The sequence below is a fragment of the Equus przewalskii genome, chromosome 26 (assembly GCF_037783145.1).
Source record: "Equus przewalskii isolate Varuska chromosome 26, EquPr2, whole genome shotgun sequence".
NCBI lineage: Eukaryota > Metazoa > Chordata > Mammalia > Perissodactyla > Equidae > Equus > Equus przewalskii.
The window spans coordinates 32,467,083-32,490,356 of record NC_091856.1 but is presented as its reverse complement, the minus strand read 5'-3'; the positions used below and the strand labels follow the sequence as shown (position 1 = coordinate 32,490,356).

The window sequence follows — 23,274 nt, the reverse complement described above, 5'->3', positions numbered from 1 at the left end:
CCCATGCCTTATAAAATTAGCCCTAACCCTCAACTCAGGGCAGCAGCAGCAGGAGCTCTGACTGCCTGTGGGTCCTGTCCTCACGCACCAGCTCTGCCTGCCCATGGGTCCTGTCCCCATGCCAGCGGTGGCAGCAGAAGTGGCGGCAGGAGAAGCTCTGACTGCCCATGGGTCCTGTCCCCATTCCACACTATTCTCTAAATAAAAGAGCACTACTGCCAGATCTTGAGAGTCTAAGAAATCTTTCTTTTGACCCTCGGCTCACCGACCCCGCATCAAAAATACAAGGCAGAGGGGAACGAACAAACGGTTGGTGGAATGTCGGCCGCACAGGATGGCCTGTCAACCGGTCAGCTGACGTCCACCACTGCTCTATGAATAAAGTATATTCGCCACGGAGTGTGTGATGTAACGGGAGGGGGACGCTGCTCCTGGAAGGGGGCCCTAAGCCCAGCAAGACCTCAACCAGCCGAGCGCCCCAAGCCCAGGCAGTGATGGCCCCCTCCTGCCACCGCCCCTCAGCCCAGCTCACGGGCTGCTCAGATCCTGCGGGAGCTGGACAGACCCACCGAGCCAGACAGGCACTCAGCCCAGGAAGAGAGATGGTGGGGCCGCAGTGACACGGCTGCATGCCCTGGTGGAGGGAGACGAGATGGCAGAAGGGCAGCGCCAGTGCCAGCTGCCCAGGCCTCCTGGATGGACATTCGTTACTTTGAGAGTCATGGTTGAGGCAGATACCCTGGAGTGAGTTCCAGCTCCCATCCTCAAGCTGGGTGACCTGGAGGGATTTACTTGACCTCTCTGAGCCTCGGCTGCCTCATCTATAACGCGGCATAATAAAGGTCCCTCTGTGAGGATTAGGTGAGGTAAGACACGTGAAGCCATAAAGCGGGGCCCCGTGGAGGGAACGCTTCCTCGAAAATGTGACCTCTGTTCGGTCCAGGCGCAACCCTCCGGAGAGCAGCTGCCCTCCGCTCCTGGTCCAAGGGGTTCGGCCGAAGCCCCGCCACGCCCAGCCCTGGGCCAATCAGCGCGGCCCCTCCGCGGCCGGGGTCCAATCGCTGCCCAGCCGGACGCGGCGGGGAGATTCTGGCCGCTCCGCTGCGTTAACCCTGGATCCAGGCGCCTCACGTCCCCACCCTAGATTTTTCGGTTTACACATCATTATCTTTTTGCATAAGGTAGTTGGGGCCTGTTTTCTATCCGTCGTAGGGGACAGTCCTCCCCAGCTATACCTGGACCCCCGCCCTTGCCCCAGCAGGACCAGAGGAGTGTGTCCCCGACTCGGGAAACCCCCCCACCCCCAAGTCTGCTCTGAGCATCGCGCCGGAGGGACGTGTGGCTCCTCTCTGCTCCGCTCCCAGCCCCGCCCACGCCATATGGGCTGGTCATGGGTCCCTCTCCCAACTAGTTTCGGATGCAGATCTTTGCAGCCTGTTAACAGCCTGGGGCTGTCAGACAGAGCCTTGAGGGCACAGCAGGGATGGGAGGACCCCGGGGTCTGATCCTGGGTTCGAATCCCACCTCTGCCAGGTGCTGGCTGTGCAGCCTTAGGGTGGCGACTCTGAGACCCGGAGGCCCCTGTGCTTCTCGACTTGGTGGAATTTGCTGGCACTGCAATTAGTTCCCTGTCTGTGTCATTATCAGTTAATTGCCTGCCTCCCGGGACCTGGGTACCTGGCGGCTCCTACGGGCTGACGGTGGATGTCCGCCCAGTGCCTGCACATAGTCGGGGCTCAAGAAATATACGTCGAGTGGAGGAGCCTCTGTTTCTTACCCGTAAAATGGGAATTTTGATAACCTTCTGTAAAGATGAGAGGGAACATGCATGCTCTGGGCTAAGATCATAATGGGGGCCTCTTTGGGGGGATGACTTGTTACTGTTATGAAAGGGGGTCCCAGCAGGGGCTCCCTGTGGACAGTAACTTCACCCAAAGTGACATTTAATGGTGGCAGGCACTGGCACAGCCAGGGAAGGAGGGGGAAGATGAAGGCAATGGTCTGAGGTCTCACAGTGGAGCTGGAAGCCAGAGCCCCTCCCCTGGGCTCTCCCTGACCCTGCTCTGGTGGCCCAAACTGTCGTTTGTCTGCTGTGCCCAAGGCTGGACAGCGCTGTGCTGAAGACCCCCGAGCGGTCCCCCAGGAGGGACACAGCTTCTGCTGAGAGAGGGGCCGGGACTCTGCCTGCACCCCCTCCCCTCCATCTCACCCTGACCATGCCAACCCACAATGGGAACAAACAGGCCCAGCTCTCACAGCCCCGCCCCAGGGTGGGGCTGGGGTGGAGGGAGAGTTATTGCCTTAATATGGAGCTGGTTTGGATCGGGGCCGTTCCCATCCTCTTGCTGGGGAGATGAGGGACCCTAGGGACCAGCAGCTGCCAGGGGTGTGGCTGGGTCCTCCCTGGCCCGCTCTGAGAAACCCACATGTGAGTTGCTAATAATAGCGATGGCAGTAATGATAACAGAAGCAGCAGCTGGCCATGTGCCAGGACTATGGGAGTGTTTCCTTATCTCCACATCCTCACTTGTCATTATCCCCACTTTACGGATGAAGAAACTGAGGCTCAGAAAGCCCCTTGCCCCAGGGAGCTAACTGGAGTCAGTCTGACTTGCTGGCTCCACTCTGGACCTCCTCTCCCTGGGGCCCCTTGGGCACACAAGGAGGCAACCAGGCTCCAGCCATTGGCTACCAACTTCCTGGGGCTACTGCCCTCGTGGCCAGGACCAGGCCTCCTCCTCAGGGACCTTCCTGGACCCGTGGGAAGGTGGAGGGAGAAAAATCTTTGGTGCCCAGGGCAGCCCCACCCTCCCAACCTCTCCTGTGGCTCCTGGTTTTGCAACAAAAATTTGCACCCATCCCCGCAGATCCCTGAAGCCGCCACGGACTCTCCAGAGCCTGGGTTCTTCTGCGGGGACTCTGAGCTGGCCCCTGGGTGCCGAAGGGGCCACCCCCACCTTTGGCCTCTTTGGAATGGGGCTCGCCCAGCTTTCCTCCCTCCTCCCTGAGCGGAGCTCCATCCCACGCTGTCTGCCCTGTCTGCAGATCCACTCTTCACTCAGATTTCCGTCTGCTTCTGGTTTTGGGGGGTGGAGGGAGGGTTTAGGGAGAAGCTGCGAGTTGTCACCCGATGGAGTAAACCTGACTCCTTCACTTCTTTCGAATTTCCCCCTGCCACCCACCTCCACAAACCCCAGGGCTGCTCGGCCATCACGGAACATGCTGCTGCTGGCCACTGGGACATCGGGGGCCTGGGCGGAGAAAAGAGCCAGTATCGAGATGAGCTTCTGCACCGTGCAAGCACCACGTCTAAACCAGCTTTGCTGGAGCCCAGGAATCAGCTGAGTGTGAGTGTGTGTGAGTGTGAGTGTGTGCATGTGTGTGCGTGTGCATGTTCTAGACATGTGGCGAGAGCCCGAGGGAGCACATCTGAATCTCTCTGCCTTCCTCCTCCGGCCATCTTATCCACAGACCTTCTCGAAGTTGCAATTAATCTCTAATTTGAATTTTTAACCTCAAATGCCACATTATAAAAATAGTTGTGTTGTGTTTTACAGCCTGCATTTGTCATGAAATTGTACATGGTTACAGTTGTGCCATGGAAAACAAAGCAAGATGCTCATTCTGCATGGGAGCAGCGGTCAGTTCCAGCTAGGCTGCGGCTGCAGAAAACCAGCTCCATCCTTCCAAAGGGGACCCCAGGCCCCCGGCAGGGCTGGGCAGGGGCAGAGGGGTCTGGGACCCTGTGTGTGTTGTGGGGGCACATGGAGCTGGATAACCTGTCTCCTTTTTGGAAAGCATAGTTAGGTACCAGCTGGGCACTGGGGCCTCTCCATCTGTGGAGAGGGCTTAACGGTCCTAAACCACACATCTGCCTCCTCCTCCGAGAACCAGGAAAAGTGAAAGTGAGAACAAACTGGTGTCTACGGAGCACCTCCCGAGGCCAGGGGGGCCCAGAGCCGAGCCCCCACTGCTTGACGTCATCAACTCCTCTGAACGACCCGAGCCTCGCGTACCATCATTATGCCCATTTTGCAGACAATGAATTTGAGGCTCAGAAAAATGAGGCACTTTCCAAGATCACCCAGTAAGTGGGAGTGAGGCCGGGGCCAGAATCCCACGGTCAAGCCAGGCCCCTACGAGCAGCATATCCTGCCCTGAGCAGGCGGAGGACCCACTGGAACTCTCTGGGGCCGGCTCTCCATTTCTCTGCCTGTGTCACCACTGAGCCGCATGGGGGACAATTGGGCTCTCCCTGTCCCGGGGTCCTGGCCTGCCTGGGCCGGGGCACAGCTCTGGCTTCTGCCCAGCAGCCCTCCGCTCCAGTGTCTCCACATCTCTGACCTCTCCCTTCCTGCAGAAGCCTGGAGGGCCAGGTGAGGTCGGAGTGAGCACTGCCTGGGGGCTCCAGGCCAGCAGGGGTGGGGAACACCCCAAAGACAAACACCTAAGGCTTGGCACTCCCAAGTCCTCAATACATAGGCCATCTTTCTGGTCCTAGCTTCCACGTCTGGAAAATGGGGCCGTAAGACTGCCTACCTGCTAGAGCATCTGGGAGGAATGAATGAGATGACCCCCATGCAGGGTTTAGCACACAGTAGGTGCACAATGAATGGTCCCGACTGTTGGGATCGCACTGATGATGACAAGGGTGAAGATGACCACACTCACAAGCCCCTCCCAACCGTCATCAAGCTCCACGTCCCTGACTCAGCCACAAGCGTCCCCAGCTCCCTCCATCCATCCAGGGGCACAGAACCCGGAGCCAGGCAGCCCGGGCCGACCTTGCTCATCTTGTTGACGGGTCTGCTAGTCAAACTTCTATCTCAGGGCCGTTGTGTACCTCTGGCACGGGGCCCCAGGGTTGGATCTGTGACTTCAGCGCAGACATTCTGCAAATGGCGGATTGGTGAGCCTGACGCTGGGCGTGGGGCCCTGCCTGCCTCTGCTTCTGAATGGCTCCTGGAGCCTCTCCTCCCTGACTCAGGATCTCAGATCTCAGAGCAGCTGGGTTGAGGTGGCCAGTTAAGGCTTGTGATCAGCTCTTTTGGACACAGGGGCACTCTGGGCAGCTGGGACCCAACTGTTGGTCCCAGTTTAACCATTCGCTTCCCACACAACAGGGAACACTCACTCACCAGGAGCACCAGTGGGGGGGGGCTGGGTGCTCCGGACATTCCAGACCCCCACAGGTGCACAGAAAGCATTCCCACCACTCTTCATATAAAAACTGCAAATCTTGAGCCAGGCCTGGCTCACTGGCCCTCTCCCACCGTGCTCCCTCCTACCCCCTCTGCTCCTCGGACAGCCAATCTCTTTCTCACCTCAGAGCCTCTGTATCTGCTGTTCTCTCCACGTGGAGCATCCTTCCCTACCTCCTCTTCTGGCTAACTACACTCATCCTTTAGGTCCCTTCTGAAACTCCGCTTCCTCCAGGGAGCCTTCCCTGAATCTCCAAGACCACGTAGGAGCCCCCCTCTCTTCTCTTAGCAGCCAGGACATCTCCTTCCTAGCGGGGACCATGCCTGCCTTGTTCCCTGTTGGGACCCGAGTATCCAGCCCGCAGCCCGGCATGGAGTAGATGATCGACGAGCATTTGTGGGAGGAAGGAAGGAGGCAAGCGTGTCCATAGGACGCCTCCTCCATGTTCGCCCCCCTGAGAGAGAAACCAGCTCCTGCTAAAGGCAGCCCCTTGGAGCTCGGCCCCAGACTTGAATTCGCTGCAATGGAAAGCAAGTTTTCTTTAAACAATGACCCTGCTTTTGGCCACATTAGATCTCCGCCTTTTCCTTTCGCCTCCCCAGTGAAAGCAGCATAGTGGGTTTTTACCTCTTGTCTCCAGCAACTCCCCACTTCCAGCCCTGACACTCTCCCCGCCTGGGGGATGTGGTGGAGGGCAGCCCACTCTACGGGAGAGACTGGCCTCCCAATTAAAACAGGATGTCGCTCAGAAACATGTGCTTCCCAAACGCGGGGGTCCCTCCCCGCCCCCAGCCCCAGGCCCTCCACCCCAGCGCAGCCCAGCGCCCTCCTGCCTGGCTGTTGTGGGTCAGGCTCTGCACAAGTGTGCCCCTGGAACATGGCACCTTCCTAAGGGCACTGCAGAGGTTTCTGGGTGAGAACCGGGGAGGCGGGAGGCACAGTCCCTTCTTGGGAGGGCCAGGGCTGCTTCCGGCAAGAGGACACTGCCCCTCCATGGACACCTGGGGGCCTGGCAAAGGGTGGTCAGTGTTGTACCTGGGCTCTGGGGATCATTTCATATTTCCTGGGTGACGTTGGGCAAGTCACTTTGCCTTTCTGAGCCTCAGTTTCCTCATCTGTAAGATGGGCATAATGCTTCCCCTCCCTCTGAAGCTGCTGAGAGAATTCAGCAAGAGGCTGCACTTGGAGCGCTGAGCTCGGAGCCAGGCAGACGCGCAGAGCCGGATGGCAGGGAGCCACGCCGCCCTCGTGCTCCAGCCCCCAGTTAGGGACCTGCTCCTGCCTGTCCCCTGGGGTTTTCCCAGCACAAGGCCTCCAAACGACACACGTGTGCACTGAATGAATGAGTCGATGAATGGGTGAATTAATGAATCCCAGCCAGTTTTCTTGGAACCAAAAGGCAAGGCGTATCGTGGAGGGGGAGGGGCTGGGGCACGGAGTTCAACACGCGGTCTCTCAGCGGAATGCAAAAAGGCCTGTTTCAGGGGCTTCATCATGGGGGGAGTCAGGGAACAAAGTGCCGCCCTGCCTCTTCTCCCACTTCTCCCGCTCTCAAAGGTGAGCTCCTCTGCCCTTGGCTGTAGCCTCGAAGCCCTCTGAGGGCAGGGGGCTGCGTCAGACCCACTTTTGAACGTCCACCACAGTCAGCACAGCACTCGCTCTTCACGGGGTCGGGAATGGGTGCAGACTCTGAGGCTCCAAGCCCCGCTTCTGCACCCATTGTGCAACCCCGGCCAAGTCCCTTCACCTCTCTGAGCCTCAGTTTCCCCAACTGCAATCATAACAGCAGATACCCTTTCTGAGCACTTCTCACGTGTTCCTCTGCTTCCACCATTTCCCTAAATCCTTAACTCTACCCTGCAAGGAGGCACGATTCTTCTCCTCTTGCGGAAACTGCTGAGGTCACACGGCTGGTCCGGGCCCCTCCTCCAGCAGAGGGCTGTGCTGCTTGCTCTCCAGGGTCACTGTCCTCATCAGCAGACCCTTGGACGACGGAGTCTTATGGTGGGAAGAGAGGGGTGAGCGACTGGAGGAGGCCCCCAGGTCCCATCGGGTGCAGGGGGAGGCCCAGCAGAGAAGCAGAGCCCCGCACCCCCCGGGGAGGGGCGTGGGCAGCTGAACCCGAGCCCCGCGCTCCTGGCTGCCCGGGGCTGGACCGGCCGCCCGCGGCCCCATCTTGAGAGCATTAGGGGCTGCTGTTAACAGATGTTTTGGGTTACGTGTTATTTGTTAGTCTAATGAAAGGAGGTGCGCTCGCTCTCCAGGCCTGGGCCGGCGGGGCAGCTGCAGGGGGCCACGCTCGGGGCCCGGCGGCGCCCGCTTTGACTCCGAGGTTCGCAGCCGTCCGCGCGCTAATTCCAGCTCTGGTTAAATGTCATTCTTAATAACGCCATCTCTGGCGTGTAAACGTCTGCGCCCAGGGCGAGAGGGGAGGCCGGGAGAGGGAGGCCAGACAGGGAGACAGGGTAGGGGGCCAGTGGACGAAGCCCGGTGGAGTGGCTGCCCTTCCTGGGGGCAGCGGATGCCCGACCCCAGGGGCCCCCTGCAAGGGGAGCCTGCAGGATCTAGGGGCAGGGTGACTGAGGGGCGCAGGATGCTGGGAGGGGCTTTTCCAGTGACCAGAGTGACAGAGACCCCCAGCTCAGTCATGAGGATTCTGACCACCCCAGCCCCCAGACCACCCCCCTCCGGCTGAGCACAGCTGGAGAGAGTCAGGATGCGTGAGAGGGACGGACAGAAATCTCCCCCGATCACAACACCCCTTTCATTCCAACTCTTTGGGCTGCTTTGAGCTGGAACTCAGTAGGTGCTCAATGAATGCTGGTGGACGGCGGACAGCAATTGTTCCCTCCTAGACCCGGCAGTGGGTCAGGTCTCTGGGGATGCTGGGGCTGGGCCTACGGAGCAGCTCCCCCCGACCCTCCGCCGTATACTCAAGCCTTCCAGGTAATTCCGATCGATGCCAGCCTCGGGCTTCCCATGGCGACTAGGCCGGGCCTCTCCAGCGCCCCAAGAGGACCATTTTCCACTCAGGCCAACTGAAGAGGAGGATGGAGGTGCCGAGGATGGAAGGAGCCTTCCAGAGCATAGCGACACTTTCCCTTTAATGCACATACAAATCACTGGGGGCCCTGATAAATGCAGATGCCCAGGCCCGGGCCCCAGAGAGTGCCATTCCATGGGGTGGGGCGGGGCCCAGGAACATGCAGTTTATGTGGGTGATTCCAATGCACTGATTCCCGGGACTATACATTGGCAAACAGATGGTCCAGCCCCTCCCCCCAGATGGGGACACTGAGGGTCAGACCAGTGACAGGGTGTGTCCTGAGCTGCAGGGCCTAGCAAGTTCCAGTTTCCTGACTCCTAGTCCAGGGCAGTCTTACTACCACCTGGGCAGCAATGTCAGGGGAGGCGACACACCCTCACCTGTCAGTTCTCAAGCAACCGAGCTGCTTGCTCAGCCCTCGGGTGGAGGGACCCTCTGTGGAAGCTTCCAGGTCTCACAGCCCCTGGGCCTCCTGCTCTTTCACTGCTCCCTTCCAGGACCTGCTCCAAAGACCACAATCCACCCAGCAGCCCCCTGTCCACCTCTCCGGCCTCGGGGTCCCAGCTTCTTGGCTTCTCCGTAACTCATTGCCCCTGCTCCCTCCTAACCCCTCCCACTGCCCCCCAAACCCAAAGGGCCCGGCTGCCCCTCCCATGCACAGAAAAGCAGAATGGATCACAAAGAGGGACAAAAATAATGTCTTCCAGAGCCTGTTTCTTTATAGGATGCAATAAAAGATGTCATTAACCATAAAGGGCCCCATGTGGATGGCATCCTGTCATCACGGTGGCCCCTCGAAGCTGGGCTGGGAACAAGCAGCTTCCCAGATGTGGAAGGACACAGAGCAAGGGGGCCAGATTCACAGCGACAGAGCAAGCATAGGAGTCATTCAACCACCTCCATCCCCAGGACATCTAGGATGCCGCGATTCCCGGGGTCTGGCCAGGGCAGGCTTTGCCCCTGTCCCCAGGTTGGCTGCTCTGACCCGGGTCCCCTCGCCTAGTTCCTGGAGGCTGCCGGGCACCTTGTCTCCTGTCCTCTGCTGGGCATGGGAGCTGGGCATGGTAACTTTCCCCGATCCTCTGTCTAAACAGGAAGCTTGTGCGATGCTCTCCTACGCACCACCTTGCAGAGGGCCCTCGACCCTGGGCCCGGTCCAGCACAACATGGCTGCTCATATGCCTGCGACCGCCCTGCCATCAAGAACCTGAACTTGATCGTTGGGGCTGGATCGGAGCCCTGACGATGGGGGTGGTGTGTGTGTGTGGTGGGCGGGTGTGTGCGTCTCTGTGTCTGGGAGTCTGGGAAAGCCCGTCCACCATGTGGTTCCCAAATGCCAGCCCACGACAAGGTCTTCACCGACCTACCACAAAATGAGAAAAATAGGGGCACTTTGCAAACTTTTTGTTAAGCAAAATTAAGTCAGTTTTGAGAACATTCTTTGCTCTGGGATTAAGATGCTGCAGGTTCTTCCTTGGATAAACGGATAAGGGCAAAAAGATGGTAGTCATTGTGTGTAAATGGCTTTTCTTGGCAAACTTTCAAAACTGCCCGTGCTATGCCAGTTCCTCGTTCCTGGAAATTCCCCCGGGCCTTGAAATCTGAAAGTCTGGGAACCACAGGGCGGATGGTAGGAGCTCAAGGCCTGACGCAGGACACACAGTCAGTGCTCGGAAAATGACTGTTGAATGAATGAATGAATGAGTGAGTACGAGAGCTGGGAGTGGGCTGCAAAAGGGCGCCTGTCCTATCGATGTTCCTCAGAGTCAGTGACCCTCCACAGCTCTCCCATGTCCGGGCAGCTGGAGACTGGCCTGTGGAGGGTGAGGGAGGCCATTCTGGATGTTTCTGGGCATGAGGAGCAGAGGACCCCCTCTTATACCTCCCAATGCCCCCAAAGCCGAGCAGTCCCGATGCTGCCAGGCCTGACTCATCTCCCACAGGCCTGTGACTGGAGCCAGGCTGCTGAGGAGATGGAGGGGACCCCTCCCCTGGCCACCTCATGGCTCCTGGAATGCAGCCCACACCTGCCTGGGAGTGGACATCTCTGGCCGGACCACCCAGCGTTCCAGGGGCTCCCCGGAGGGCTTTAGAAAGTGGCAGAGAGCAGGGGTTTCAGGACAGGACAGGCCTGGGCTGGAATTCCATCTTCATGAGGGAGGAGTGACCTTGGCAAGTAGCTTGACTTCTCTGAGCCTCAGTTTCCCTCTCCATAAAGAGGAAAAAATAAAACGACCCACTTCTATGGTTGGTGGGAGGACAAGGCGGGGTGAGGCCAGTGGAGCCCCGGCCAGCGCTCCATGAGCACTTGGCTAACGTGCCTACGAGGGTCACGGTCCTTGTCAGCACGCCCCCTCACGTCCTCCTGCAGCTCCATCACGGGCATGTCCCTTGTCCTCCACTCCCACAGGCTCCGACCACAGGGCAGCACCCTGGCTGGGTTCCAATGCCAATGCCCCGTTTGTAGGATGCATTTGGGGGAAGCACTGGCTCCTCCTTAGATCAGCCCCCAGGTCCACTTCCACCACGGTCAGCCACCATACTTTGAGTCCAGGACACCGCAAAAGGTTCCCAAGTCCTGCCTCGTCCAGGCTGACCTCACATCCCTGCCCAGGACAAGCCACTGCAAACCCTTCCTCCCGTCTCTGCCCACTGAGAAGCCCTCTCACGGCACAGGTCCCTCCCAGCAGCCCCGCCCCGTGCCAGCCCACAGGGCCCGTCTCCCCAGCCTCCCTGCCCCCGCGAGTTTCCCAAACAAACCTTGGCCCTGGTCTCCCCAACAACCAGGTGGGGCTTCCCCTCCAAACACCAAGCTGTGTGGGAGAGAGAGGCCTGGACTTGGGATCTGAAAACACACCTCACACCTCCCTCCCCAGCTGGGAGACCTTGGGCAGCTTGCTTTGCCTCTCTGGGCCTCCGAGAAAGGGGATGGCAATTCACCAGTCCCGCTTATTCACACGGTTGCCTGCCACGAGCATCTCAGCGAGTTGGAACAGGGACCTTTTACTGAGCACCTGCTATGGGCCAGGCACGGTCCCTCACACCCACACCCACCACGCCCCCAGAAAGGACATCACTGTCCACCGTTCCCATTTCACAGATGGCAACACTGAGCCTCAGGGGGATTTTAGGCCTCCAGGGTGGCGTGCAAGCCGGCATTATCACAACTGCTCCAAAGTCACTTTTCCGGAGACTTCTGACAAGGAACAGTGACAGTTCCAGCCCTGCTGGGCTTCTGCCTACAGGGAAGGACCCTTCTGGGGGTGCTAGCCGGTCCGAGGCCCCTGTGCCAGGCCCCCCAGCTCCCCTCAGATGACCTAGTAGAAAGAGGAGCGAGACCACCCTGGAACCAGGAGCAATAAACTGAAGAGCAAGTGCCCTGGCTGCTGACGCAAAGCCAGGGATGCGGACCAGCGTGCATCCCCCAGCCACCCTGGCAGACCCAGCAGTTCTCGGATGGAAGGCCTGGGGTGGGGGGGCGGGGAGGTCTCAGCTTCTAGGCCTGGTTCCTCGGCCTCTCCCTCACCCTCCTCCCTCCCTGCCCCCGGGCATGTGCTGAGAGACCCCTCACCTGTCTGAGGGCCAGGTGCAGCCAGGACCCCGGCCGCAGAGACTCCATGTTCCCGGGGAGATGGCCCCATCACAGGTCACTTTCTCAGCCTGGGTCATATCACGATGAGGGGACAGGAGGGGCCTCACACACATCCTGTGCTGCCTCCCGTTGTTCAGTTGGGGGACTGAGGCCCAGAGAAAGGATGTGACACACCCAAGGTCCCATATGGAGATGGCAGCAAAAACCAGGGCTGGAACCCAGGTGTCCTGACCCCCGTCCAGGGCTCATTCAAGGCAGATGGCTTGTGACCCCAGGAAATGGGTGAAGGGAAAGACGGGAGGGAGGAAGGAAGGAGGGAAGGAAAGCAGGCTGGTCTGAAAGGCCGGGTTCTGAAGAAACCCTTCTGTCGCTTCCTCACCAGCCCCGCTCCTGTCTCGGCGGCCGCCTTCCTCCCGGCTCCCTCCTCCAGCCGCACAGGCCACACTGCCACCTTGCAGGGCCAGTTACAGCGAGGCCGGTGAAAAACGGAAGTCAGCTATGGAAAACAGTAGGATGCGTCCTCAAAAAATTAAGCAGAATTACCACATGACCCGGCAATCCCAAAGAACTGAAGGCAGGGACTGGAAGGGGTACCTGTGTGCCCATGTTCTTCGCGGCATTATTCACAACAGCCAGAAGGCGGAAGCAATCCAAGTGCCCATCAACAGATGATGGATAAACAAGAGGCAGTCCACCCACACAGTGGAGTATTATTCAGCCATAAAAAGGAGGGAAGTTCTGACACATGCCACAACATGGATGAACCCTGAGGACATTAGGCTAAGGGAAATAAGCCAGGTACAAAAGGACAAACGTACGCTTCCACTTAAATGAGGTCCCTGGAGTCATCAAATTCATAGAGACAGAAAGGAGAATGGTGGGTGCCAGGGTCCAGGGGTAGAAGAGAAGGAGAGTGAGTGTTTGATGGGACAGAGTTTCAGTTTGGGAAGATGGGAAAGTTCTGGAGATGGATGGTGGTGATGGTTGCACGACAATGCGAATGTACTTAGTGCCACTGAATTGTGTGCTTGAAAATGGTTAAGATAGTAAATCTTACGTTAGGTATCTTTGACCACAATAAAAATTTCAAAATTGGAGGCGTCTGTCAGTCTCTCGAACTCAATGGTCCCTTCGGGCTCTCCACTTGGACACTCAGCCCTGCCTGCCACCACTAGCAAGGAGGAAGAGCAGGTCCCCACCCCAAATCAGACTCTCCCTTGGCACCTCCTTAGCAGACGCGGATCAGGGAGCAGCTCTGTGAAGGGAGCCCAGCCCCATCCAGGGCTCCAGCCCCTCCAGGCTCAGCCTGTGCCCTCGGACTCCAAGCGCCCCACTGTCCCGAATCTCTGGAGGTGGACCCGCTCGGTCCTGAGGTTTTCCCAAACAGGTACCAGCGCTGCGGGGCTGGCAGCCTCCCAGGGCTGGGGGCCTCGGCCACCCGGCTCCAGGGGCTGTGTTTATTTTCCCAGTGTGTCCGCATCCCTGTTTCCGCCCTGCCCACAGGAGGGAAGGCTTTAAAGAAAATCTCAGTTATTAATGTGGTTTCTTTTGTTGTAAGTCATCGCAAAGGCAGCGAACGAGGGTTTATTTTCCTAACGTGCCCGGCATAGCTCGGCGCCCGGCACGGACCTCAGCACTTGATTTGGGAGGAACCCGAGACCCTGGTTTGCTCTGAGTCACCAGCAAAGGCACAGCCTTCCCGGCCAGTTCTGGGGGGGCAGCCGGGTCTGGGAAAACCATTGGCAAGAACAGGTTCTATCTATGGGTGGCTATGTGAAAACAAAAGATTAAAAACTATTTTTTTAAAAATTTTGAGCCTGCTAACCTGGCAAGTTGGAAATATCTCAATTTTATAACTCATTAGTTTCCCCATTCACCCATAGTTTTCTAAATGGGAGTCCCTATCTTTCTCTGGTGTCAGTCACTTTCTTTGGACCCGGAAACAGCTCCAGAAGCCCCAAGAAAATTCCCTTCGGAGCGTGTGTGAATCCTCAGCGAGGCGCTCCCTGCGGGCCCAGGACTGGAGGACAAGCACAGCCCAGGCCCACACCTGCTCGCCGGCCTGGGGTCCAGAGTCCCAGCTTCCGGAAGGTTTGTTGCCAGCTTTGGAAAGGGGTCCAGGGATCTGTGCTGGGTTCCCCAGGATGAGGGGATGGAAGGTCCCTTCTCTGGCAGATTTGGGAATCCACATTCAGTGGCAGTGGGAAGGGGCACCTGCCCAACAGAGAAGGAGAGCAGGAAGCCGGGCTCCCTCCGTCCACCTTCTGTCTGCGGCGCAGACTCAGAGAGCAAGCCGAGGGCTTCTCGCAGGCCTGGGGGCAGCCACACAGAGCCCCCACCCTGCTCCCTCGCCTCTCCGGGGGAACGTCGCCTGGCAGCGGGCACCCCTGGAATGCACCCAGTTGGCCTTGGGGAGATGGCTGACGCTACAGAAAACATTTGGATTTCATGGACTAGTGATGTGTTTTCAATCTGAGGAATGAGTATAGGGTTACCTCCTTTTAATTTTGCCAAGTAAGGACATTAAAATAAAACAATTTCCAGTTATTACCCCTTATTTCATAAAAGAAAGGGTGTTTTAACACCCAAAATGAATAGGAAAGACATAATCTCACACACAAGAGAGCCTTGTACATCGGAATTCTTCACTTCCTGAAGAACTCTCCATATTGTCCACGTTGGCTTCAATTTGCAGAGGCCCGGAGCAAATCTCCCCGTGGGCCAGGAGCACCCAGCTGGACCGCCTGTCCCCAGGGCAGAGCTGGGCAGGTGCCAAGGTGGGAGGCAGCCCTGAGCACATCGTTCAGCCCACCTTGAGCCTGGCTCTGACTCTGCCTGTGGCCCCTTGTCCCTCACAAATGAAGGAGGAGATGCCAATCTCTGGGGGCAGATGGACCTGACCCCATGCCCAGCGCATCCGCTGTCCCCAGGGGCTGGGTTTCCCCATTGTGCAGAAGCCCCTGCTCAGGAAAAAGCCTGCAGGCCTCCGGGGCTCCCACTGAGGGTGGCCCGGCCCCAGGATCTGCCAGGGATGCCCACTACCCGCCCAGCCACCTGGGGGCCACCAGTGGCCCTGTCCAGGCACTCATGTCCCCAGCTGACAAGAGCTGCTTTGGGCCTCCCCAGAAAAACCTTCCGTTTGGAGACCTTCTATGCTGTGTCCAGGAGAAGCAAGGCCCTACACGGCCTGTCCCCACGGTCAGGGGCCAGGGCAGAAACGGCCCCATCCCCTGGCTGGGGCTTGAGTACAAAACGCCAGGGCGGCCCTCCTTCTCTCCCCATCACTCCTGTACTCCTCCCTTCCCTCCTCTCCTTCCTTTCTCCCTTCCTTCCTTGCTTCACCTTCAATCTGCTCATCCTTTTCTCTCTAACCCCCAGGGGTCCCCCCGTCATCCGGGTCAAATCAGAGACCGCTCCTCTGCCTGGCTCCGAGCCAGCTGCTCCTCCCATGAGACCTGAGGTCCTCAAACAAACTCAGGCTGGCAGGGCCCTCCTCCCACACGAGAGGGCACCCCCACCCTACCCCTGGCCCAAACTAGACATCTTCCTTCCACTTTTCTATCAGGGATAGCCCAGCTCCCAGGGACGGGTCTGCACACCTCAGGATTACTCCAGAGGGTGAGGACAGATGCCAGTGGCTGTGGCTGGAGGGTGGTGGATGCCACTGAGAGGGAACCAGAGGCCGCTGGACACAGCTGGCACCGGCTGGGTGCTCTCTGAGGTGCATTGTGAACTTAGGTGTATGGCAGGCATCCCCCACAGGCACATGGGCTCCTGGACGAAGTTCCAGACCAGGCTCCAGTCACTTCAGTTTCCCCTGCACCTCCTGTCATCTGGGAAGTGGGGCATGCAGCCAGCCGGGGCTCCCCTGGGACCTGGAGGCTGGTGCAGGAAGTGGGGGTCCCCAGGGGCCGGTGGGAGGGCCGCTGGAGTCAGGTAGGTGGCTCTTAAGGGGCCACAGCCAACAGCAGGCCAGCCTGCTCCCCGGAGCCGGAGGACCGGGCAGTGGTCTCCTCCCAGGATGTGAGTGAGCTGTGGGGACTCCGATCCTCCCTCTGCCCCCAGGGAACCGTCCAGGGTGGAGCCCCTGCTTCATCTTCATCTCTCCTGCTCTAGTGTCCCCCGGCCCCCCCCCCCCCCCCGCCGCCCCCAACAGCGCTGGCCTCTTACCAAGGGCTCAGGACCCTGCTATCCAGTGCGACTTTTTGAAAAAAGCCACTTGGGTGGGTTGTTTGTTTTTAAAGCCCCTTCCTGATGACCTTTAACCTCGGCAGGGGAAGAGCGGCCTAGCCGGCTCTTTAGGGCTGGACCGTTCCACCTAGGGAGCTGCGAGTGGGGCAAACTGGAGGCCGGAGCAGGCATCCTATCGCAGCCAAGGAGCCCATCTTAGGACGCCCTGGCAGTCGCTGGGGTGGTGTCGTGGAGGAGGCGGGGCAGAGTTTGAACCCCAGTTGGTGGTTAGGTCATTTTCCCCTCCAAGCCTCAGTCTCCCCGGCGGTACCAGGGCAATCGTCACCCCCCTGTCCCGGCTACTTGGGAGTGGCGCCGCGAGGGCTGCCTCCCCGGCTGGGCACAAAGGCAGCGCTGCTGCCTGAAGTTCTTACGACTTGAGGTGGCTCTGGGCAAAAGACGGCGGCCTCCCCCGTGGACAGCTCTGGTCACCGCAGCAGCCCACCGCGGACAGCCGCGGCTGCGGGGCAAGCCAGGCACACGGGCGGCGGCGCCCAGCGCCCGCTCCGCCCAGGTCCTGCCGCAGCGTCTCCGCGGGCGCCGCCGACCCCTTCCCAGGCCCGGAGCCCGCAGCCGGCGCGCCGCATCCTCCCTGCCCCACGCGCGCCCCTCGGGCCCTGCGCCCCCCGGGCCTCGCACCCCTCGGGCGCCGGCCGCCCGCACCCGCTGCGGCCCCGCATTCCGTTCCCACGGCCTCTCGGGCCCGCGCCGCCCCGGCCGCCCCGGCCCGGCCCCGGCCGCCCCGCTCACCGTCCTGCGGCGCCGCCTCGCTGCCGCTGCTGCCCCCGGACGGCTCCCGCGCCGCGCCCTCCTGCGCCTCGGCCCTGGGCGCGGGGCGCGCCGCCCGCCGCCCGGCCGCCGCCACCTCCTCCAGGTCCAGGAGGTGGCTCACCGTGAAGTTCTTGCGCGCCTGGGCACAGTCGCCGGGCCCCAGCGCGGGCGGCGGCGGCGGCGGCCCCGGGCCCAGCGGCGGCTTGTCCAGGGCGAAGGCGGCGGCGGCCGCGCTGTCCATGCCGCGAGCGCCCGGGTGGCCGGCGGGTGCAGGCGCGGGTCGGAGCGAGCGCGCCCCGGCCGCCCGCGCTCTGCCCCGCTCCCGGCCGCCTCCCGGCTCCGCGGCCGCCGCGGCCCGCCCGGCGCTGACGTCGGGGGAACCAACTTTCCGCCCTCCCCTTCCCCGCCGCCGCGCTCGCTCCCAAGTTGCTAAAACCCGAGCTCCGGACACACGCCCCTTCTAGAAACAGACCTCGCCCCCTGCCTCCCCGCCTCCCCCTCCCCTTCGCCCGGCCGCCCGCCCCCACCCCTGCGGCTGCTGCGGGGAGGGAGGGGGTCCCGCGCCGAGTCCTGCCGAGGCTGGGGGCAGGGAGCGGGGACAGGAAGGGGTGTCCTCCTTTCACCCTCCCCACCCACGTTTTAAGGAGCGGGAAAGTTCAGCGTTTAGTTTTTTTTAAAAAAAAAAATCCCCAGCAAGTGTCTGGGGAGACCACAGTGGAGGGATTAGCAGGCCCCCTCCCCCGTTCCATTTACAAAGTCCTTCACAGAGATGGGGGGAGCGACTCTGACACCGTCGACAGGGAAGATCTGAACTCCCAACTCCCCCCCACTCCCCCCATGCACCCCAACTGTGTCCCTCCCGCGGGAAAGAATGCAGGTCCACCTTGTTCACGCCACCTGGCCCCAGGGCTCACCCCCATAAAGCAGCACATTTCAAGCTCCAGAGGTATATGCATCTCCCTCACACACACACTCACCCCCCTCGGACCCCACTCACAGGATGCGCCAGGCCCTCCCCTAAGAAAACCAACCTGGCGGGAAAGAGTTTCCCTCCAGTCTTCCTAGTGTAATTCCTGTCCTGTAAGAGCACAGACAAGCAGATGACAGCCAGACTGACAGACGCGGGCCAGGCAAAGACGAAGGCAGGCTTGGGTCTCCGCTCTTATTTTCGTTTTTCCAAGAAAGCAGAAAGAAGATGCCCCTGGTGATGAAGCTGAGACGCTAGCCCTTCAGATGCCACAGATCTTTGCCCAGAAAGGCTGCCTGGAGGCCTGGTGCTCTGTCCTCCCCGCCATCACCACAGAGCCATGATGTCATAGCCACAGAAAGCCACCAGGAGACGGTCCTTTCTGAGCTCCGGCACAGAAAAGCCATCCCGCACACACCCTGGAAAACCTTCCGACCCGCAGCCTGGGTTCTGCCTGAGTCAGGGTTTTTTTTTTCCCAGAAAGGACTCACCTCCCCAAATGAGGCTGAGGTCCCCCAAGTGACGTCAGCCACAGCAGTCACGGAGGTGCACGCATGGGTCGGTTGAGGGTTTGGAGGTGATGGGGTTCTCCTTTGGAAAGCTGCCCAGAGGAGCGTCCAGTGAGAAAGGTTGGCAAAGGAGGCGATGGCCTGCCTTCTCCCAGGGGGGTGTTGGGAGCCCAGCCTGGGTGCCAGGGGGTCCCCAGGGCTGCCCACGGTGTCTGCGGCCGGGCCACTTTATGAGGGACTGAGCAGGGAGGGGGGACAGTGTGAGGGCCTCGCCCCTGCTGGAGTACCCAGTGAGCCCAGAGTGAGAGCCCACGCTAGAAGAGGCGTCCAGAACAGCTTTGGGTCAGAGACCAGGTTCCAGGCCAGCTCCGCCATGCACGGCCGTGTGACCTCAAACATGTCACCTTCCCTCTCTGGGCCCAGCTTTTCCCTTGTAGAATGGGCCTAACGAAGTGCCTGTCTCCTGGGCACTATGGGGATCCCATCACAGGCGAAATCCTGGGCCCGGTTTCTAGAACATGGGGAGGGGGTCATCGACATTGGCCTGTGGGGCTGGAAAGGGCCTGAGAGATCATCTAAGTCTCATCCCCTTGGATGACAGATGGGGAAGCTGAGGCAGCAAAGGCAGAGGCTCCTTCTAGAGCTGAGAGAACCACTGAAATTGTTTGGTCCCAGGCCTCTTGTTGAACAGATGGGTAAAGCAGGCCCAGAGCTGAGAAGTGCTGCGTTAAGGTCTCTCGGTCACAATGGCTTCCTTCCTCCGCTCACGCATTCACTCATCCTACGTGTATGGACCAGTAATATCCCACATCTCTGCAGCATGAGGGTGCTCTGGCCCCAGCCTCCAGGGTCCAAATCCAAACCTTGCACTTCCTGCCTATGAGTCTTAGCAAACTGCTTAGCCTGTTCCTCTCAGTTGCCTCATCTGTAAAATGGGCTTTAGGAGGTTTAAGTAAGTTGATAAGTGGGGCACCTGGTACCTAGTCAGCACTCCATAAGTGTTAACAGTTATTATCTTTTAAACACTTATTGCAAGAAGTAGTGCAGGGCAGTGATGGCAAGCTCTGCTTCTGGAGCTGGGGAGACACAGGTTTGAGTCTGTTCACTGCCATTTACTAGCTGTGTGGCCTTGGAGAGGTCGCTCGCTGGTCCTCTCTGAGTCTGACCCGACATCTGTACGATAGGCGTAATAAAGGGACAAATCCAAAAGGATTCTTGTGAATTTGGCATTATCATTATTGTTGTTCTTATTGAGTTGTTGTTACCTGTGCCAATCCTGGGGGCTGGGGGCTGGGGGGTGGGGCTGGGGTGGTACAGGGATGGCAGAGTAGGGCAAGAGGCATAGTCTGCTCGACCAAAGCTCAGCCCTTGAGGAAGAGTTCCAGGCCTGATGCAGCCTGGAAATGCACCCAAGGACACTCCAGTGAACCCATGGAGGACAGAGTGCATCACCCCAAAGGGATCCAGCTAAAAAATAGATAACTTCCATGGTGATCTAGGTGAATCCTGCGATACTAACCCAGAGTGGAGAGTGGAGGGACACTCGGACACCAGTGTGGAAGCTCTCGGTTCAAGGAGTGGTTATTGACCAGGCCCTGCCCTAGGGAGCGAGATGGGGAGGAACAGACAGGGGCCTGCTCTCCAGAGAAGATTCCACGGAAAAGGAGCTGATCCTTAATTGGTGGCTCTGTCGGAGGTCGGATCCCGGGTCTGACCATGAGTAAAAAGGCATATTTGCCTCAATCTCAAAAGCTCGTGTGCTTGGGGAAAAAAAAAGTAAGGGCCGGCCCTGTGGCCAAGTGGTTAAGTTCATGTGCTCCACCTCAGCGGCCCAGGGTTTTGCCAGTTCAGATCCTGGGCGCGGACACAGCACCGCTTGTCCAAGCCATGCTGAGATAGCATCCCACGTGTCACAACTAGAAGGACCCAAGACTAAAAATAGACAACTATGTACCCAGGGGCTTTGGGGCGAAGAAGAAGAAAAAAAAGAAGAAGATTGGCAACAGATGTAGCTCAGGTGCCAATTTCTTATTCTTTAAAGTTTACTTTTGTTATTACAGAAGTAATATGCTTATTGTGGAGACTTTAGAAAACATAAGGAAAATTTAAAAACTAAAAATCACATATATCCCCCTCCTAGAGATCTCTGACGCACACTAGGTATTTGAAACACTTTTTTAAAAGTTGGTTTAATGAAAGAGATTGAAGATAATCATCCTATTAATTCAATGTTGAATTGAAGACCTAGAATAAGCAATAAGACAAGAAAAAGAAAGGAGCTAAAAATAATGTTAGAGTGTATCTTTCTAGCTTACATCTATATTCTAGAAAGATCGAGAGAGACAGTCATATATATTATAAAATTTGAACTATCTTGTGTCAACATTTTTATAACTTGCTTACTGTGTCATTAGTCTTGTCTACTGCTATGCTTAATGAAAGCTTCATGATACATTATTACCTATTGTTATACATCCAGAGTTACTTTCTTAATAATAAATACCTAGAAATAAGATATCTGGAAGGTGGTAGGCAGTTAACAGACTCCCATAGATGCCCACATTGTAAACCCTAGAGCTTGTTGATGCGGCAAAGCAGAGTTAAGGTAGCAGATGGAATTAAGGCTGCCTATCAGGTGCCCCTAAGACGGGGAGATGGTTTTAGATTGTCTGGGTGGGCCCAATGTGATTCCAAGGGTCCTTCAAAGTGGAAGAGAGAGGTAGGAGAGTCAGTGGCAGCGTGACGTGATGTGAGAAAGACTCGACTGACCAGTACTGGCTTTGACGGTGGAGGAAGGCAGCCACGAGCTGAGGAATGCAGGCAGCCTCTAGAAGCTGGAAAAAGCAAGAAAATAGTGTCTTCCACAGAGCTTCCAGGAAGAAATGCAGCCCTGTGGACACCCTGATTTTAGCCCTGGACTTCTCATCTCCAGAATGGTAAGATAATACCTTTATATTGTTCTAGAATACTAGGTTTGGGATAATTTGTTACAGTAGCAAATAGCAAACTAACATAGTGAGTCAAAGATTCTGCAGATTTAAGACTTTTGATAACGTTCCATGTAGCAGCCAGAAAGGTTGTATCAATTTCTACTTCCAAAAGTGCCTCTGTATCCTTGCTAACATGAGCTCTTTTATTTGTTTATTTATGGCAGCCATCTTTAGGGTTTTGTTTAACACAAATAAAACATGCACAGGAGCTGTCTCTTCATTTTCTTTGTTGCAAAGCCCGGCATTGGGAGGGGTGACTCTGAAGGCCAGCTGGCTGGCTGCTCTTCCCAGGACAGCTTTGCAGTTCTTAGAGGAAACACTGTGAGCATTCTCAGTACAGTAAGGTTTGTGGCACTTCAGCAACATTGTTACTTCCAGCTCCTTGATGTTGCAGACCAGGAACTCCCAGTCTCCGCTGGGGAGCGCATGCTTCATTTTCTCGTTGCTCCCATAACCCCTGTGGGGCATCAAGAACCACTCTTGAATCTTTTCTGCATCCTGTTGTCAGTGTGCCCGGGTTTCTACCAGCTACACTTAATTCTGACATATCAGTCTGACTGGTACTGGATGAACTTCTTGGTTCTCTTTTTGATTATCTTGGGCTTCACCCGGGGTCTGAGGACAGCGTGATGCGAATAGAAGACGGCTGCCACCTCTGTGGGCGGTGCCGAGGAAGAGCGGTAATGATAATTAAATTTCAAAAGGCATTTCCTTGATTTAACCTGCATACCTTGAATTATTGCTGAAGGTAAATATTTTTGGTATTTAATGGCCACTTGCATTTCTTCTTTGTGAAGTGTTTCTACTCACTGCCCATTTTTCTACTGGAACAGTTCTCGATTTTTATGGAGTTAGATCAGTGTCATTCTTTAGCAACGGTAACTTCTGCAAGACACTTGACCGTCAATCACTCAAGACCGGGCCCATTTCACAGATAGAGAGACGGAGACCAAGGATGACGCGGGATCCTGCAGCTCTTCTCGCTCACCTGGCCAGCCCCTGTGGCCCCATGCCCAAGAGGCCCCTCTGAAGGAGACAGTCCAGCAGGGACAGCATGCGGAGGCACACAGGTCAAACCGTGTTCACTGCTGCACGTCTGGGGAACCATAAACACCACAGGCCGATGTGACCCAGACGTGACCAGGCGTGACCATGACAGATCACAGGGTTCTGTAAATATCGTCTCAGCCTGCAACCACAGCGAGGCTCGCTGCTCATCCCAGACCTGGTCCCCACTGTGGGAAGCAGAGCCGAGCCCAATGGGGCAAGACATTTGGCTCTCAGCTCACTGCCATAACTTTCCCGAGCCTCAGTTTCCTTCCTGAGGATCTCCTAGCTGGGATTGCCTGCTGGGGTCACTGGTTCTCTGCTCTTGGCAGGGGCTGAAATATTGTACGCTTTTGAAAAATGTTTCTGCCCTCCCTGCAAATCCAAAGATAGAGCTGTGCTCCAGAACAGCAGGGGCTCACATTTAATGAGCCTCAGTGTAAGCCAGCGATGTACCGAACCACATGGTCTCGCAGCATCCTCACAACTACCATGCAAGGAGGGGAAACTGAGACTCAGAAGCTTAAGCTCTGTGTCCTGGTAAGTTTGTCAGGCTCCTAACCATCATCAAGTTGTTCCGTGAGAATTTAGGAATTTAGGACTAAGACGTCATCTCTTTCTCTTTAAGAATTATGGTCTCTCTTTTTAGAAAAAGAACTAAATAATAAGATTTGGCTAACCCACTGCATTTCCCTTTTTGCCTTGGCTACCAGGAAACCCAGAGCTAATGTTAAGACATGATCACAGTTACTATCTGTCGAGGTGGCAAGTCAGTGTATTAGTTTCCCTTTTCTTCTTCTTCCATGTGGCTTTTTTTGTTTTCCTGTTTTGTGTTAAATCTTTTTGCTACAGTGGCCCTCCATTCAATACTTTCCAGCAGCAGGACACTGATTAAGTCACTTAACCTCTCTGCATTTTAG

General features: G+C 57.4%; 1 protein-coding gene and 1 pseudogene across 1 annotated transcript in view; both read right to left on the bottom strand.

Annotated features, from left to right (window-relative positions):
• PRRX2 (paired related homeobox 2) overlaps nucleotides 1-17,219 on the bottom strand; it is a 44,074-nt gene extending 26,855 nt beyond the window's left edge. Inside the window, exon 1 of the mRNA XM_070596911.1 lies at nucleotides 16,821-17,219. Coding sequence (XP_070453012.1) covers nucleotides 16,821-17,082 — 262 coding nt within the window. The 5' untranslated portion in view covers nucleotides 17,083-17,219. The remainder of the gene's footprint in view (nucleotides 1-16,820) is intronic.
• Nucleotides 17,220-19,678: 2,459 nt separating this feature from the next.
• Nucleotides 19,679-22,318, bottom strand: LOC103551902 (large ribosomal subunit protein eL32-like; annotated as a pseudogene).
• Nucleotides 22,319-23,274: the final 956 nt, after the last annotated feature.